Consider the following 16,193-nt stretch of genomic DNA (forward strand, 5'->3'; position numbering starts at 1 on the left):
GGATAAGTTGGGGATGTGCGCTTAGGTAGGGTGCTCTTTCCAAGAGCCGGTGCAGACTCGATGGGCTGAATGGCCTCCTTCTGCACTGTAAATTCTATGAATCTATGACTTTCAAGATTATCGCTGCACTTAGCTGTGTGAGAAGATGGAGTTTTACTCTTTCCCCTCCCTCAGCAGGATTTGGAGTTCTGTTTCACTGTACAGGGTTCTGCAAACTTTGTTGGGGGAGTGTGGAACATATAGGACCTCAAGTGGATGAATTCAATTTTGGCAAGAGCCCTTTCCAAACCTTCATATCTCAACCTTGGTTTAATGTTAGCATTTTTGGTTCTCAGTTACTAAAGGCAACTTGATTCTATTAATTCAGTGAAAGATCCATTACATAGGGCAGCACGGTGGCCTAGTGGTTAGCACAGCTGCCTCACGGCGCTGAGGTCCCAGGTTCGATCCCGGCTCTGGGTCACTGTCCGTGTGGAGTTTGCACATTCTCCCCGAGTCTGCGTGGGTTTCGGCCCCACAACCCAAAAATGTGCAGAGTAGGTGGATTGGCCACACTAAATTGCCCCTTGATTGGAAAAATAATTGGGTAATCTAAATTTTTTTTTAAAATTATTTTTTTAAAAATCTATTACATTGAGAAATAGTGAAAAGGGAATATTCAAAAAGGGAAGAAGGCAGGAAGCCAGGGTGTGCAGGCCAGTTAGCTTAACATCTGTCGTGGGGAAAATATTACAAGCTATTATTTAGAAAGAATCAAGATGGGGAGGGTTATCATGGTTTTGTGAGTGAGAAATTATGTTTAACCTACTTATTGGAGTTCTTTGAAGAAGTAATAGAGTAGATAAAGGGGAACTGGTGGATGTACTATGCTTCGATTTTCAGAAGGTATTTGATAAGGTGTCACATCAAATGTTATTGCAGAAAGGAGGAGTAACATTGACATGGATAGAAGATTGACCAGCTAAAGGAAACAGATAGTAGGCATAAATGGTCCATTGGCTGGTTGGCAAGATGTAACAAATGGTCTGCCACAGGGACCAGAGTAGGGGCCGCAACATTTTACAATTTATATGAATGACTTGGATGAAGGACCAAAGATTTGGTGCTAAATGCGCTGATAACACAAAGATAAGTAGGAAAGTACGTTGTGAAGAGGACAGAAGAAGGCTACAAAGGGATATTGATAGATTAAATGAGTGGGCAAAGATCTGGCAAATGAAGTATAATGTGGGAATATGTGAAATTGTCCATTCACAGGAAGAATAAAAAAGAAGCTTATTATCTTAATGGTGAGAGATTGCAGAGCTCGGAAATGTGTCCTAGTGCACGAATCACAAAAGTTTAGTATGCAGGTACAGCAAGTGATTAGGAAATCTAATAGAATGGTATAGTTTATTTTGAGGGCAATTGAATCTCAGAGTAGTGCGGTTACACTTCAGTTATTCAGGGCATTGGTGAGACCACATCTGGAGTATTGTGGGCAGTATTTGTCTCCATATTTCACAAAGGGTGTAAATGCAATGGAAGCAGTTCAGAGAAGGCTCATTACACAGATACCTGGAATGGGTGTGTTGCCTTCTGAGGAAGGTTAACATAGAAACATAGAAGATAGGAGCAGGAGGAAGTCATTCGCCCCAGCCGAGCCTGCTCCGCCATTCATTATGATCACCCAACTCAATAGCCTAATTCCGCATTCCACCCCCCATATCCTTTGATCCCCTTCGCCCTAAGTGCTATATCTAACTACTTTTGGAAAACATACAGGGCTGGATTCTTTGGTCTGTCAGCCATGTTTTCCTGCCCAGTGCGTCCCCACCACAGCGGGATTCTCCGTTCCCGCAGCCTGTCAATGGCATTTCCCATTCTGGCTACCCCACGGTGTTGGGAAACCCGCGGGCGTGGGTGTGCTGCTGGCGGACTGCAGGATCCCGCCAGCGGAGAATTTCGCTGACAATGTTTTGGCCTCAACTACTTCCTGTGATAATGAATTCCACAGGCTCACCACTCTCTGGGTGAACACATTTCTCCCCATCTCTGTCCTAAATGGTTGACCCTGTATCCTCAGACTGTGACCCCTGGTTCTGGACACACCCACCATCGGGAACATCCATCCTGCATCTACCCTGTCTTGTCCTGTTAGAATTTTGTAGGTTTCTATGAGATCACCCCTCATTTTTCTGAACTTCAGCGAATACAATCCTATCCAACTCAATCTCTCCCCATACGTCAGTCCCGCCATCCCAGGAATCTGTCTGGTAAACCTTCGCTGCACTCCCTCTAGAGCAAGAACATCCTTCCTCAGAGAAGGAGACCAAAACTGCACACAATATTCCAGGTGTGGCCTCACCAAGGTCCTGTATAATTAGAGTAAGGCATCCATGCTCCTGTACTCGAACCCTCTCGCAATGAAGGCCAACATACCATTTGTCTTCTTTACCGCCTGCTGTACCTGCATGTTTACCTTCAGTGACTGATGTACCAAGACAACCAGGTCTCATTGCATACCCCTCTCCTAATTTTTGGCCATTCAGATAATTGTCTGCTCATTTTTGCTACCAAAGTGGATAACTTGACGTTTCTCTAAAGTATACTGTATCTGACATTAATTTTCCCACCCACTCAACTTGTCTGAATCACACTGAAGAATCTCGGGGTGCTCGGGACGTTTTGTGAGGTCTAACGAGATCTCGCGAGACATCGTGATCTGAATGCCACCTTTACTGGGCGGGATCCAGATTGGCATATTTAAGTGAGCAGTCAGCCTCGCTGAAATATGTCTGTGCTGGAGTATCCCAAGGCCCAGGATGGAACACTGGGAGGTTGGGCTCTGGTCGGGATAGTACTCTGGCACTCCTGCTGCCACCCGAGCACCTTAACACTGCCACATGCGGGGATTGGGCCAGGGGTGCTCTGCCCTTATGAGATGGGGGGGGGGGGGGGGGGGGGGGGGGGGGGGGCAGCTCGAGGACCGCCTAACAAATAAGTTGGGATTTGGTGGGGTCTGGAGACCGCGTTGAGAGATTAGGGCAGCATTTGAAAATGGCTCCCCGATCTCTTCCTGTGTTGATGAGCTGATCTCGTTAGTGCAGAAAATTAAGGTAAGTGCGGCCGCAGTGGGACATTCCTCGACAAGGCCAGAAAAAGGAGTCGCATTTGATAACGGGGTCATTCTCGGCGCTTGTGACCTGCTAAACCCGCCCAAAACTGGACTCATTATTTCCCGTTACATCGTGCCAATTAGATCCTGATGGTTCTTGACAGGGTGGGTGTGGAGAGGATGTTTCCACTTGTGGACGAATCTAGAACTAGGAGTCACTGTTTCAAAGTAAAAGTTCGCCCATTTCAAACGGAGATAAGAAGAAATATTTTTCGCTCAGAATCTTTGGAACTCACTTCCTCAAAAGGCCGTGGACTCAGAGTCTTTGAATATATTCAAGACAGAGGTAGGTAGACTTGTGATAAGCAAGGGAACGAAAGGTTTCAGGAGTTGGCGGCAACGTGGAGATTTTGTTAAAATTAGGTCAGCTATCATATTGAATAGCACAGCATCTCATTGGGCTGAATGGCCTTCTGCTTGTATTCATATGTACGGCATTGGGTTCATTCCATGCTTTGGATATTTAAGCATATAACCTTATCCAACATTTCAGAGCCGTAACTGAGGAAACACTGCACTGTCAGATATACTGTTTCATAGCTGGATGCTGGAGGGGTGAGTGGTAGCTGGATGCTGGAGGGGTCAGTGGTAGCTGGATGCTGGAGGGGTCAGTGGTAGCTGGGTGCTGGAGGGGTCAGTGGTAGCTGGGTGCTGGAGGGGTGAGTGGTAGCTGGGTGCTGGAGGGGTCAGTGATGGCTGGGTGCTGGAGGGGTGAGTGGTAGCTGGATGCTGGAGGGGTCAGTGGTAGCTGGGTGCTGGAGGGGTCAGTGGTAGCTGGGTGCTGGAGGGGTCAGTGGTAGCTGGGTGCTGGAGGGGTCAGTGGTAGCTGGGTGCTGGAGGGGTCAGTGGTAGCTGGATGCTGGAGGGGTCAGTGGTAGCTGGATGCTGGAGGGGTCAGTGGTAGCTGGGTGCTGGAGGGGTCAGTGGTAGCTGGGTGCTGGAGGGGTCAGTGGTAGCTGGGTGCTGGAGGGGTCAGTGGTAGCTGGGTGCTGGAGGGGTCAGTGGTAGCTGGGTGCTGGAGGGGTCAGTGGTAGCTGGATGCTGGAGGGGTCAGTGGTAGCTGGATGCTGGAGGGGTCAGTGGTAGCTGGGTGCTGGAGGGGTCAGTGGTAGCTGGGTGCTGGAGGGGTGAGTGGTAGCTGGGTGCTGGAGGGGTGAGTGGTAGCTGGGTGCTGGAGGGGTCAGTGGTAGCTGGATGCTGGAGGGGTCAGTGGTAGCTGGGTGCTGGAGGGGTGAGTGGTAGCTGGGTGCTGGAGGGGTCAGTGGTAGCTGGATGCTGGAGGGGTGAGTGGTAGCTGGATGCTGGAGGGGTCAGTGGTAGCTGGATGCTGGAGGGGTCAGTGGCAGCTGGGTGCTGGAGGGGTCAGTGGTAGCTGGATGCTGGAGGGGTCAGTGGTAGCTGGGTGCTGGAGGGGTCAGTGGTAGCTGGGTGCTGGAGGGGTGAGTGGTAGCTGGGTGCTGGAGGGGTCAGTGATGGCTGGGTGCTGGAGGGGTGAGTGGTAGCTGGGTGCTGGAGGGGTGAGTGGTAGCTGGGTGCTGGAGGGGTCAGTGGTAGCTGGGTGCTGGAGGGGTCAGTGGTAGCTGGGTGCTGGAGGGGTCAGTGGTAGCTGGGTGCTGGAGGGGTGAGTGGTAGCTGGGTGCTGGAGGGGTGAGTGGTAGCTGGATGCTGGAGGGGTCAGTGGTAGCTGGGTGCTGGAGGGGTCAGTGGTAGCTGGGTGCTGGAGGGGTCAGTGGTAGCTGGGTGCTGGAGGGGTCAGTGGTAGCTGGGTGCTGGAGGGGTCAGTGGTAGCTGGATGCTGGAGGGGTCAGTGGTAGCTGGATGCTGGAGGGGTCAGTGGTAGCTGGATGCTGGAGGGGTCAGTGGTAGCTGGGTGCTGGAGGGGTCAGTGGTAGCTGGGTGCTGGAGGGGTCAGTGGTAGCTGGGTGCTGGAGGGGTCAGTGGTAGCTGGGTGCTGGAGGGGTCAGTGGTAGCTGGGTGCTGGAGGGGTGAGTGGTAGCTGGGTGCTGGAGGGGTGAGTGGTAGCTGGATGCTGGAGGGGTCAGTGGTAGCTGGGTGCTGGAGGGGTCAGTGGTAGCTGGGTGCTGGAGGGGTCAGTGGTAGCTGGGTGCTGGAGGGGTCAGTGGTAGCTGGGTGCTGGAGGGGTCAGTGGTAGCTGGATGCTGGAGGGGTCAGTGGTAGCTGGATGCTGGAGGGGTCAGTGGTAGCTGGGTGCTGGAGGGGTCAGTGGTAGCTGGGTGCTGGAGGGGTGAGTGGTAGCTGGGTGCTGGAGGGGTCAGTGGTAGCTGGATGCTGGAGGGGTCAGTGGTAGCTGGGTGCTGGAGGGGTGAGTGGTAGCTGGATGCTGGAGGGGTGAGTGGTAGCTGGGTGCTGGAGGGGTCAGTGGTAGCTGGATGCTGGAGGGGTCAGTGGTAGCTGGGTGCTGGAGGGGTCAGTGGTAGCTGGGTGCTGGAGGGGTGAGTGGTAGCTGGGTGCTGGAGGGGTCAGTGGTAGCTGGGTGCTGGAGGGGTCAGTGGTAGCTGGGTGCTGGAGGGGTCAGTGGTAGCTGGGTGCTGGAGGGGTCAGTGGTAGCTGGGTGCTGGAGGGGTGAATGGTAGCTGGATGCTGGAGGGGTGAGTGGGAGCTGGGTGCTGGAGGGGTCAGTGGTAGCTGGGTGCTGGAGGGGTCAGTGGTAGCTGGATGCTGGAGGGGTCAGTGGTAGCTGGGTGCTGGAGGGGGCAGTGGTAGCTGGGTGCTGGAGGGGTCAGTGGTAGCTGGGTGCTGGAGGGGACGTGGTAGCTGGGTGCTGGAGGAGTCAGTGGTAGCTGGGTGCTGGAGGGGTGAGTGGTAGCTGGGTGCTGGAGGGGTCAGTGGTAGCTGGGTGCTGGAGGGGTCAGTGGTAGCTGGGTGCTGGAGGGGTCAGTGGTAGCTGGGTGCTGGAGGGGTGAGTGGTAGCTGGGTGCTGGAGGGGTCAGTGGTAGCTGGGTGCTGGAGGGGTCAGTGGTAGCTGGGTGCTGGAGGGGTCAGTGGTAGCTGGGTGCTGGAGGGGTCAGTGGTAGCTGGGTGCTGGAGGGGTGAATGGTAGCTGGGTGCTGGAGGGGTCAGTGGTAGCTGGATGCTGGAGGGGTGAGTGGGAGCTGGGTGCTGGAGGGGTCAGTGGTAGCTGGGTGGTGGAGGGGTCAGTGGTAGCTGGGTGATGGAGGGGTGAGTGGTAGCTGGGTGCTGGAGGGGTGAGTGGTAGCTGGATGCTGGAGGGGTGAGTGGTAGCTGGGTGCTGGAGGGGTGAGTGGTAGCTGGGTGCTGGAGGGGTGAGTGGTAGCTGGGTGCTGGAGGGGTGAGTGGTAGCTGGGTGCTGGAGGGGTCAGTGATGGCTGGGTGCTGGAGGGGTGAGTGGTAGCTGGGTGCTGGAGGGGTCAGTGGTTGCTGGGTGCTGGAGGGGTGAGTGGTAGCTGGGTGCTGGAGGGGTGAGTGGTAGCTGGGTGCTGGAGGGGTCAGTGGTAGCTGGGTGCTGGAGGGGTGAGTGGTAGCTGGGTGCTGGAGGGGTCAGTGGTAGCTGGATGCTGGAGGGGTCAGTGGTAGCTGGGTGCTGGAGGGGTCAGTGGTATCTGGATGCTGGAGGGGTCAGTGGTAGCTGGGTGCTGGAGGGGTGAGTGGTAGCTGGGTGCTGGAGGGGTGAGTGGTAGCTGGGTGCTGGAGGGGTGAGTGGTAGCTGGATGCTGGAGGGGTCAGTGGTAGCTGGAGGGGTCAGTGGTAGCTGGGTGCTGGAGGGGTCAGTGATGGCTGGATTCTGGAGGGGTCAGTGGTAGCTGGGTGCTGGAGGGGTGAGTGGTAGCTGGGTGCTGGAGGGGTGAGTGGTAGCTGGGTGCTGGAGGGGTCAGTGATGGCTGGATGCTGGAGGGGTCAGTGGTAGCTTGGTGCTGGAGGGGTGAGTGGTAGCTGGATGCTGGAGGGGTCAGTGGTAGCTGGGTGCTGGAGGGGTGAGTGGCAGCTGGATGCTGGAGGGGTCAGTGGTAGCTGGGTGCTGGAGGGGTCAGTGGTAGCTGGATGCTGGAGGGGTCAGTGGTAGCTGGGTGTTGGAGGGGTGTGTGGTAGCTGGATGCTGGAGGGGTCAGTGGTAGCTGGGTGCTGGAGGGGTCAGTGGTAGCTGGGTGCTGGAGGGGTGAGTGGCAGCTGGATGCTGGAGGGGTCAGTGGTAGCTGGGTGGTGGAGGGGTGAGTGGTAGCTGGGTGCTGGAGGGGTGAGTGGTAGCTGGATTCTGGAGTGGTCAGTGATGGCTGGATTCTGGAGGGGTGAGTAGTAGCTGGGTACTGGAGGGGTCAGTGGTAGCTGGATTCTGGAGGGGTCAGTGATGGCTGGATTCTGGAGGGGTCAGTGCTGACCAGTATCCGGGCCCAGTTGTGAAAATTAAGTGCTGACCAGTATCCTAGTGTAGTCATGTTCAGTCAGTGCTGACCATTATCCCAATTAGTTGTGTTCAGTCAATGCTGACCAGTATCCTAGAGTTTAGTTGTGTACAGTTAATGCTCACCAGCATCCTAGTGTAGTTGTGAACAGTCAGTACTGACCAGTATCCTAGTGTAGTTGTGAACAGTCAGTGCTGACCAGTATCCAAGTGCAATTGTGCACTGTCAGTGCTGACCGGTATCTTAGTGTAGTCGTGTTCAAGTAGTGCTGGCCAGTCTCCTAGTGTAGTTGTGAACAGTCAGTGCTGGCCAGTATCCTAGTGTAATCGTGTACTGTCTGCGCTGACCAGTATCTTTGTGTAGTTTTGTACAGTCAAAGCTGACCGTTTTCCTAGTGTAGTCGTGTTCAGTTAATGCTGGCCAGTATCCTAGTGTAGTTGTGAACAGTCAGTGCTGACCTGTATCCTAGTGTAGTTGTGAACAGTCAGTGCTGATCAGTATTCTAGTGTAGTCGTGTTCAGTCAGTGCTGACCAGTATCCTAGTGTAGTTGTGAACAGTCAGTGCTGACCAGAATCCTAATGTAGTTGTGAACAGTCAGTGCTGACCGGTATCCTGGTGTAGTCGTGTTCAATTAGTGCTGGCCAGTCTCCTAGTGTAGTTGTGAACAGTCAGTGCTGACCAGAATCCTAATGTAGTTGTGAACAGTCAGTGCTGACCAGAATCCTAATGTAGTTGTGAACAGTCAGTGCTGGCCAGTATCCTAGTGTAGTCGTGTACAGCCAGTGCTGGCAGTATCCTAGTGTAATTGTGTACTGTCTGTGCTGACCAATATCTTGGTGTAGTTTTGTAAAGTCAAAGCTGACCGTTATCCTAGTGTAGTGTTCAGTCAGCTGACCAGTATCCTAGTGTAATTGTGTACATTCTGTGCTGACCAGTACCCTAGTGTAATTGTGTACATTCAGTGCTGACCAGTATCCGGGTCCAGTCCATGTTGACCAGGTCCCAGTGTAGTTGTGTACATTCAGTGCTGGCTAGAATCCGAGTATAGTTGTGTACACCTGACCCGACCACCCACTCTTCCGGAACCACTCACCCATCCCCTGATCTCACTACAAGTCCCGGCTTGAGTACACAATCCCATCCCAAGTATTCATCCATCCAACAACTCCCCCTTCCACTCGGACACCCACCCCGTCAGACACCCATCCAGTCAGTCTTCCATCAAGTCAGACAGTCTTTCCCCCCAACCTCCAGACAGTCTTCCCCCCCCTCACTCAGACACCCACCCACTCAGATACTCATCCGCCCATTCAGGCGCTCATCCACTAAGACCCACTCAGTCACCAACCCATTCAGATACCCTCCCACCCACTCAGACATCCATCCACTCACTCACTATTAAACTCCTTAAGTCCAATGAAAGACTTCAAACACTGAGCTGAATATGGCAGCTGCTATTGTAAAAAGGGGTGTGTCCTCTCTGCTGCTGCACTGTACCTGTCTTCTCTATGGATTACTGCTCCGAGTCTTCGTTGCTCGAGCCGGGATCGGAAGTCTTGGCTGAAAAAGCACAGAAAACTAAGCGGGCAATGATCTCCGCAGTTAGCAGTAACACGTGTAGCATTGCCGCTGTTTCATGTGGCTTTGTGTTAGTGACTCAGTGGTGGGTGACACAATTTAAATGCTTATTTGTTTTGTGGCCTGTTTGGCTAGGTGCCAAGGATCTTGTCCGCAAGCTTCTGGTGGTGAATCCCAGAAACCGGTACACCGCACAGCAGGTCCTCCAGCACTCATGGATTCGGTTAGCAGCCAAAAGGAATACCCACAACTTGCAGCGGGAAGTAAGTATGAACATCGGACAACATTTCAGGCACTGCCGTCGTCAGGGGATTCGGAACTCTGCAACATAGAGAGTCGACACTTGGGCTGAAACTCCGACATGTTCCCACTTCCTGTAAAGGCTCAAATGGCTGCAGGCATTTGATTTTCCCGCATTCCGAAATGAATGTATCTGGAGTAGCCAAAATAAATAAGCGTTATATATCAAACAATTGCATTCCTTTTTGATGTGATTGAGGTAATTCTGTAATTTTCGATAGTCGTACTTTACTTGGTCATAGCGATTGGAGGGAAGATCTCTCCCAGCCCATCTGAGGAATGCATGAGTTGAAATTGTTCTCTTCCAGGAAAAACAGCTCCAACCGTATGGACTGGGAAGCATTTGAAAAATATTTAAACTGGGGAAATGCAGTCTCGATTATATTTAGGGCATTTAAGCAACATATGAAAATTATGGATTAAAAACATATTCCATCAAACCAATCCCTCAAGCATCATGACCTCCAGTATCCCATACCATGAACCCCATTAAATTTATTGTCATGTTCACGCCAAAAATAAATCAATGCAAAAAGAATTCCGCAAAGTTCCTCTCCCGCCCCCAAATACACAGTTTCCAGAGACCACTGTGACCATGTGCCACATCTCGCCCATCCTGTTTACACAATGATATCAGGCTCCATCAAGAATTCAGCCTCCTCTAGACCTGACAACAAAGACCTCTTGGTCGGCCTTTCTTTATTGCTGGTGATATTCAAAAAGAATGATAGCTAATGCCCCCCGCAGGGAAGGAAATCTGCCATCCTTACCTGGTCTGGTCTACATATGACTCCAGATCTGCAGCAATGTGGTTGACTCTTAATGCCCTCTAATATGGCCTAGCAAGCCACTCAGTTCAGTGGCATTTAGGGATGGGCAGTAAATGCTGGCCCTAATCCCATGAATGAATTTTTTAAAAACTTGTAGAGAACCAAGCACAAGCTGGAATTTGTTTTTCTTAAAATGTATTTTGGCCTTTTTAAAACAGCTAAGAGGCAGCTGGAATCCTGATACTGTAGTGAGTTTGCTGTGGCCTGTTGCGTCATGGAGGTCCTGATGTTCAGTGCCACCTCTCAGCCCGTCTCCCCAAAAGAGGCCTTTCTTAAGCTAATAACCTAAATTACGCTGATGTCAGTGGGGCCTCTTTATGAGAATGGAAATGGTCCTACTGTTAAATTCCAGCTAAAACATTTGATGTGTTGCATTTTAGCACACCAAACTTTAGATGTCAATATTATAATAATAATAATCGCTTATTGTCACAAGTAGGCTTCAATGAAGTTACTGTGAAAAGCCCCTAATCGCCACATTCCGGCGCCAGTTCGGGGAGGCTGGTAGGGGAATTGAACCCGCGCTGATGGCATTGTTCTGCATTACAAGCTAGCTGTTTAGCCCACTCTGTTCAACCAGCCCCTATTGTCAAATACTACAGCCTGATTTAGGGTCTAAACTGTTCAGAGTTTTTTTTAAATGCACAACAAATAGGAACAACTAGCTTAACATGCACAAGATCAGCTTTCAGTCTTCTGGAGTACTGGCCTTTATTTGTTCTAGGGGCTTTTCTTGATTTAAGCAGCTACTGCATTCTTGCTTCAGATTAGGTTTTATGTGTATTTGTCGGATAATCTAGAAACGTTTTCTGAGGGTTGGATACCAGGTGCATGAGTTCCTTGTTCATCATGGTCACTGTATGGCATACAATGTGTTACAATTCTGTAGATATTTCATTTCAGAGAACCGATGATGATTGCAGTGTGTCTTTTTTTGAAGACAAATATGTTTCCTTGTCTGTTTGGAAATAAAATGAAATTTACTGTCGAGAAAGCTTTTGGTTTGTTAATTGTAACCATTGTTGAGTGAATATTTTACTCAACTAATGCATTCTTTCATTTCACTCTTCAGCTGATCCAAGTGTGCCCTAGAACTTTGGGGTTGAGCTATTTATAAAATGCAGTTAATTAGTCATCAGAGTGGTGTAACTGCCGACTTGCTTCCCCTAATACCTGATACTGGTTGGTCATGCCAAGATAATTGGTGGCAGGCAGAGGGCAAACATTTACATTGGGCTTGAAAATTCATACTGTCTTTGATCCAGTTTCGCTTTAACAGATCTCTCTATTGCTCTTAACGTCCACAAGGAATTTCAAATGCTGGAAAGGTACAAAGTGCTGCTGGTTGATAGTTATTTTTAATCAGCTGGACATGTGTGTCAGTTAGTGCTCAAGTTCAGTCTCCTTCCTTTCAAACAATATACTATTGATCGAAATATGCTGGAGTTATGAAGTATACTTTGGATGTAATCATGTGATTGTAAGGGTTTAAAACTTCCAACTTCACTTGTAAGTAAGGCACTCTGAACTTAAATAAAGGTAGTGATAACGAGTTGGCGAAAGTCACCTGAGAAAATGGGTCAATAAACAAGGTAGTAGAGAAGCTGTGGCAGACATCTGGGGAGATATTTCATAACTCTCAGCAAAGATATTGAGAAAGGAAGAGTATGTGAAAGGTGCACAATTCACGGCTTCCTGAGAAAGTTAAGGATGGCATCAAATTTATTTTAAAAGGAGTACAATGCTGCGAAGATTGGTGGTGGCCAGAAGATTGGGAAAAATTTAGAAACCAGAAAAGAATGACTAGAAGAATAAAGAGAGAAAAATTAAGAGCATGTGAGTAACGTAGAAAGAAATGTGAAATAGACACTAAAATCATCTATAAGTAGACTAAGGCACAACCTGATTGAGGTGTACAAGATTATGAGGGGCATGGACAGGGTGGGTAGGGAGCAGCTGTTCCCCTTAGTTGAAGGGTCTCCTTGATACAAGTTCAAGGTCAGAGGCAGGAGGTTTAAGGGGGATTTGTGGAAAATCTTTTTTACCCAGAGGGTGATGACGGTCTGGAATGGGGTGCCTGGGAGGGTGGTAAAGGCGGGTTGCCTCACATCCTTTAAAAAGTACCTGGATGAGCACTTGGCACGTCACAACATTCAAGGCTATGGGCCAAGTGCATAATATTCAAGGCTACAGGCTAGCAAATTAAATTAGGTAGACAGGTCAGGTGTTTTTCATGTGTTGGTGCAGTCTCGATGGACGGAAGGGCCTCTTCTGCACTATTATTTTGTGACTCTAGAGCCACCGACGGAACTCCTGACCTCCCCCAAAGCCTGAACTCTCTACGTGGGGGCCCCCGGGCCCCCCGCCAGCACCCTCAGGGCACCCCCGGCCCGATTACCACCGGGCACAAAGTGCAGCTTGGCGCCTTGGCAGTGCCAACCTGGTACCCTGGCAGTGCCAGAGTGCCACCCTGCCCAGAGGGCATGCACCGGGGGGCTTCCATTCCCCTGGGAGACTCTCAAGAATGCCGTTCTGTCTGGTCCCCATTTATGGGGACCAGTACTGAACACCGCTCGCCCGTGGTCTCTGAGGCGGAGGGGATAGATCCCAACACCTTGAGTAACTGCATATTAAAGTGAGCAGGGTCTCCCGGTTTCTATCGGCTATATTGTGCCACGACACTCTGGCTGTCAGGCGCAATGTGGCTGTTCAATTGCACCCAACGTATCTGGCTTCATGTTAGGAAACATAAAAGAGTATTGGAAATCCAGAGGTAAAGGGTTGAGAGGATCTTAAAATGATCACTAACACTGTAGAAAAATACTGAGAAATCTAAAGGCAATAAAGTTTATTGGTCTACATCCTGGTCTGTCAAAGGAAGTAGCTGAAGAGATAGTGGATGGATTGGTTGCAAACCTCTAAAATTTCCTGGAATCTGAAAGGATCCCAGTGCATTCGAAAACTGCAAATCTAACACCTCTATTCAAGAAAGGAGATAAACAGCAGGTCACCCTAGGTCAGGTGGACTGACATGTCATTGGAAAAATGCTAAAATCCATTATTAAGGGAATAGTAGCAGGACATTTAGAAAACCATAATACAATCAGACAGTGTCAACATGGTTTTGTGGAAGGGAAATCATGTTTGACAAAATTATTAGTATCCTTTGAAGATAGGGTGGATGAAAGGAAACCAGTAGATCTAGTATATTTGGATACCAATTGAAAGGATGCCAATTGAAAAGTTACTACACAAGATGTAAAGGAATGCAGCTAAAACTACAGTGTTATAAGAGAATTCAGCTATAAATGTGGAGTTATAAGATTAATAAGAGTGCTTCTCCCAAAAGGTTAAAACATTTTTAAACATGCCTGGGTATAATTATACAATATCCTGAGACATATCCTTTAACACAAGACAGTTTTGAAAAAAGGAACATGGAACGGGATTCTCCCATTCGGCGGCTGAGTGTCCACGCCGTCAGAAATACCATTGCGTTTCACGACGGCGTGCACGGGAAACTGGGAGTCCTGATTCTGGCCTCGACAGGGGGCCAGCACGGGCTGGAGAGGTTCACGCCGCTCCAGCCTCCCATCACGGCGTGAACTGTGCGCCGCCGGATCCGCACATGCGCAGTGGCGCTGGTGCCAACCCGCGCATGCGCGGTGGCCTCCCTCAACGCGCTGGCTCTGACGCAACATGGCGCAGGATTTCAGGGGCTGGTGCGGAAGAAAATAGGCCCGGGGAGTGAGAGGCCGGCCCGCCGATGGGTGGGCCCCGATCGCGGGCCAGGCCCCATTGGAGGACCCCCCCCCAACAGGCCGCCCCCCCCAACCCTGCGCGCAAAGTTCCTGCCGGCTGCGACCAGGTGTGAGTGGCGCCGGCGGGACTCTCTTTTTAGAGCGGCCGCACGGCCCAACCCGGGCCAAGAATCGGCGGCCCAGCCGCGTACAGCGGCCCGATACCGGCGCCGCACCAAACGCGCCGGTACCAATGGCGCTGATTCTCCACAGAGCGGAGAATCACATCGGGCGGTGTGGTCCGGTTGCGGGGATTCTCCAGCCCGGCCCCGGGCTGGGAGAATCCCGCCCCTGGCCTTTATATCACCTCAGCAAGACATTGATAAATTGTAAGATCCATCTAACTGGAAACTGGGTGTTGCAAGGAAATTATCACGATCTGCACCTCTTGGTATCCTGTTTGATTGCTGGATATTGATGTGAACAAAGGATGTTGACCAGCAAGAATGTTCGGCAGGCTTCCTGTTGGCTGAGCTCTTTTAGGGAATATTATTGGAAGTGTACAGTAGGATTTTTAAATTCCTTGGATTTACATCTCCCAGGTAAAAATATACTGCTGTAATGTAATAATGATAATTCTCCCCTTCTCGGGCCTATTTTCTTCTGTGCCAGCCCCTGAAATCCTGCGCCATGTTGCGTCAGAGCCGGCGCGTTGAGGGAGACCACCGCGCATGCGCGGGGTGGCGCTGCGGATGTACGGATCCGGCGGCGCACAGTTGTTCACAATTTACATAGATGTTGTGGAGTTGGGGACCACGAGCAATGTGTCCAAGTTTGCAGATGACACTAAGATGAGTGGTAAAGCGAAAAGTGCAGAGGATACTGGAAGTCTGCAGAGGGATTTGGATAGGTTAAGTGAATGGGCTAGGGCCTGGCAGATGGAATACAATGTTGACAAATGTGAGATTATCCATTTTGGTAGGAATAACAGCAAACGGGATTATTATTTAAACGATAAAATATTAAAGCATGCTGCTGTGCAGAGAGACTTGGGTGTGCTAGTGCATGAGTCACAGAAAGTTGGTTTACAGGTGCAACAGGTGATTAAGAAGGCAAATGGAGTTTTGTCCTTCATTGCTAGAGGGATGGAGTTTAAGACTAGGGAGGTTATGTTGCAATTGTATAAGGTGTTAGTGAGGCCACACCTGGAGTATTGTGTTCAGTTTTGGTCTCCTTACTTGAGAAAGGACGTACTGGCACTGGAGGGTGTGCAGAGGAGATTCACTAGGTTAATCCCAGAGCTGAAGGGGTTGGATTACGAGGAGAAGTTGAGTAGACTGGGACTGTACTCGTTGGAATTTAGAAGGATGAGGGGGGGATCTTATAGAAACATTTAAAATTATGAAGGGAATAGATAGGATAGATGTGGGCAGGTTGTTTCCACTGGCGGGTGAAAGCAGAACTAGAGGACATAGCCTCAAAATAAGGGGAAGTAGATTTAGGACTGAGTTTAGGAGGAACTTCTTCACCTAAAGGGTTGTGAAACTATGGAATTCCTTGCCCAGTGAAGCAGTTGAGGCTCTTTCATTAAATGTTTTTAAGGTAAAGATAGATAGTCTTTTGAACAATAAAGGGATTAAGGGTTATGGTGTTCGGGCCGGAAAGTGGAGCTGAGTCCACAAAAGATCAGCCATGATCTCATTGAATGGCGGAGCAGGCTCGAGGGGCCAGATGGCCTACTCCTGCTCCTAGTTCTTATGTTCTTATGTTCTTAATTGATACAGAGCTATCCTTTGTTGACACGGTAGCTTTCTATTTGGGGATTTAAGGTAAATATTACTTTAAATATATATGCATATTTTAAATATCCCTCTATGGCATTCATAAGGTCTGAGCTCTCTATTCGAAAAAAATTATACTTACTTTTCCTAGAACTGTTAAATGTTGCGATTGAATTATCATTGCATGTTCAGTTCTTTAATAAATTCTTATATAATTTAGGAAATATATTGTCTCATATAGTTTCTGTATTTAAACTCAAAAAACAATCTCTGTACACTTTTTTTAGAGAGGTACATTGTTGAAGAGAGGTGCCCTTGTAATATCTGGGTTGTTATAATCTAGCTAAAACTTGTTAAAAAGGCTATCCCGGGGGGACAGTAATATTCTCTGGTGGTTCCTTTCTGTCGGGAGGTGTTGGATCGGTTC

The 16,193-nt window shown here is 49.9% G+C and overlaps 1 protein-coding gene across 1 annotated transcript in view; it reads left to right on the forward strand.

Moving 5' to 3' along the window:
* LOC119972706 (serine/threonine-protein kinase DCLK1-like) overlaps window positions 1–11,235 on the forward strand; it is a 95,884-nt gene extending 84,649 nt beyond the window's left edge. The window contains exon 5 of the mRNA XM_038809848.1: window positions 9,251–11,235. Within this exon, the coding sequence (XP_038665776.1) occupies window positions 9,251–9,447 (197 nt within the window). The 3' untranslated portion in view covers window positions 9,448–11,235. The remainder of the gene's footprint in view (window positions 1–9,250) is intronic.
* Window positions 11,236–16,193: the final 4,958 nt, after the last annotated feature.

The sequence above is a fragment of the Scyliorhinus canicula genome, chromosome 10, assembly GCF_902713615.1.
Source record: "Scyliorhinus canicula chromosome 10, sScyCan1.1, whole genome shotgun sequence".
NCBI classification, from domain to species: domain Eukaryota; kingdom Metazoa; phylum Chordata; class Chondrichthyes; order Carcharhiniformes; family Scyliorhinidae; genus Scyliorhinus; species Scyliorhinus canicula.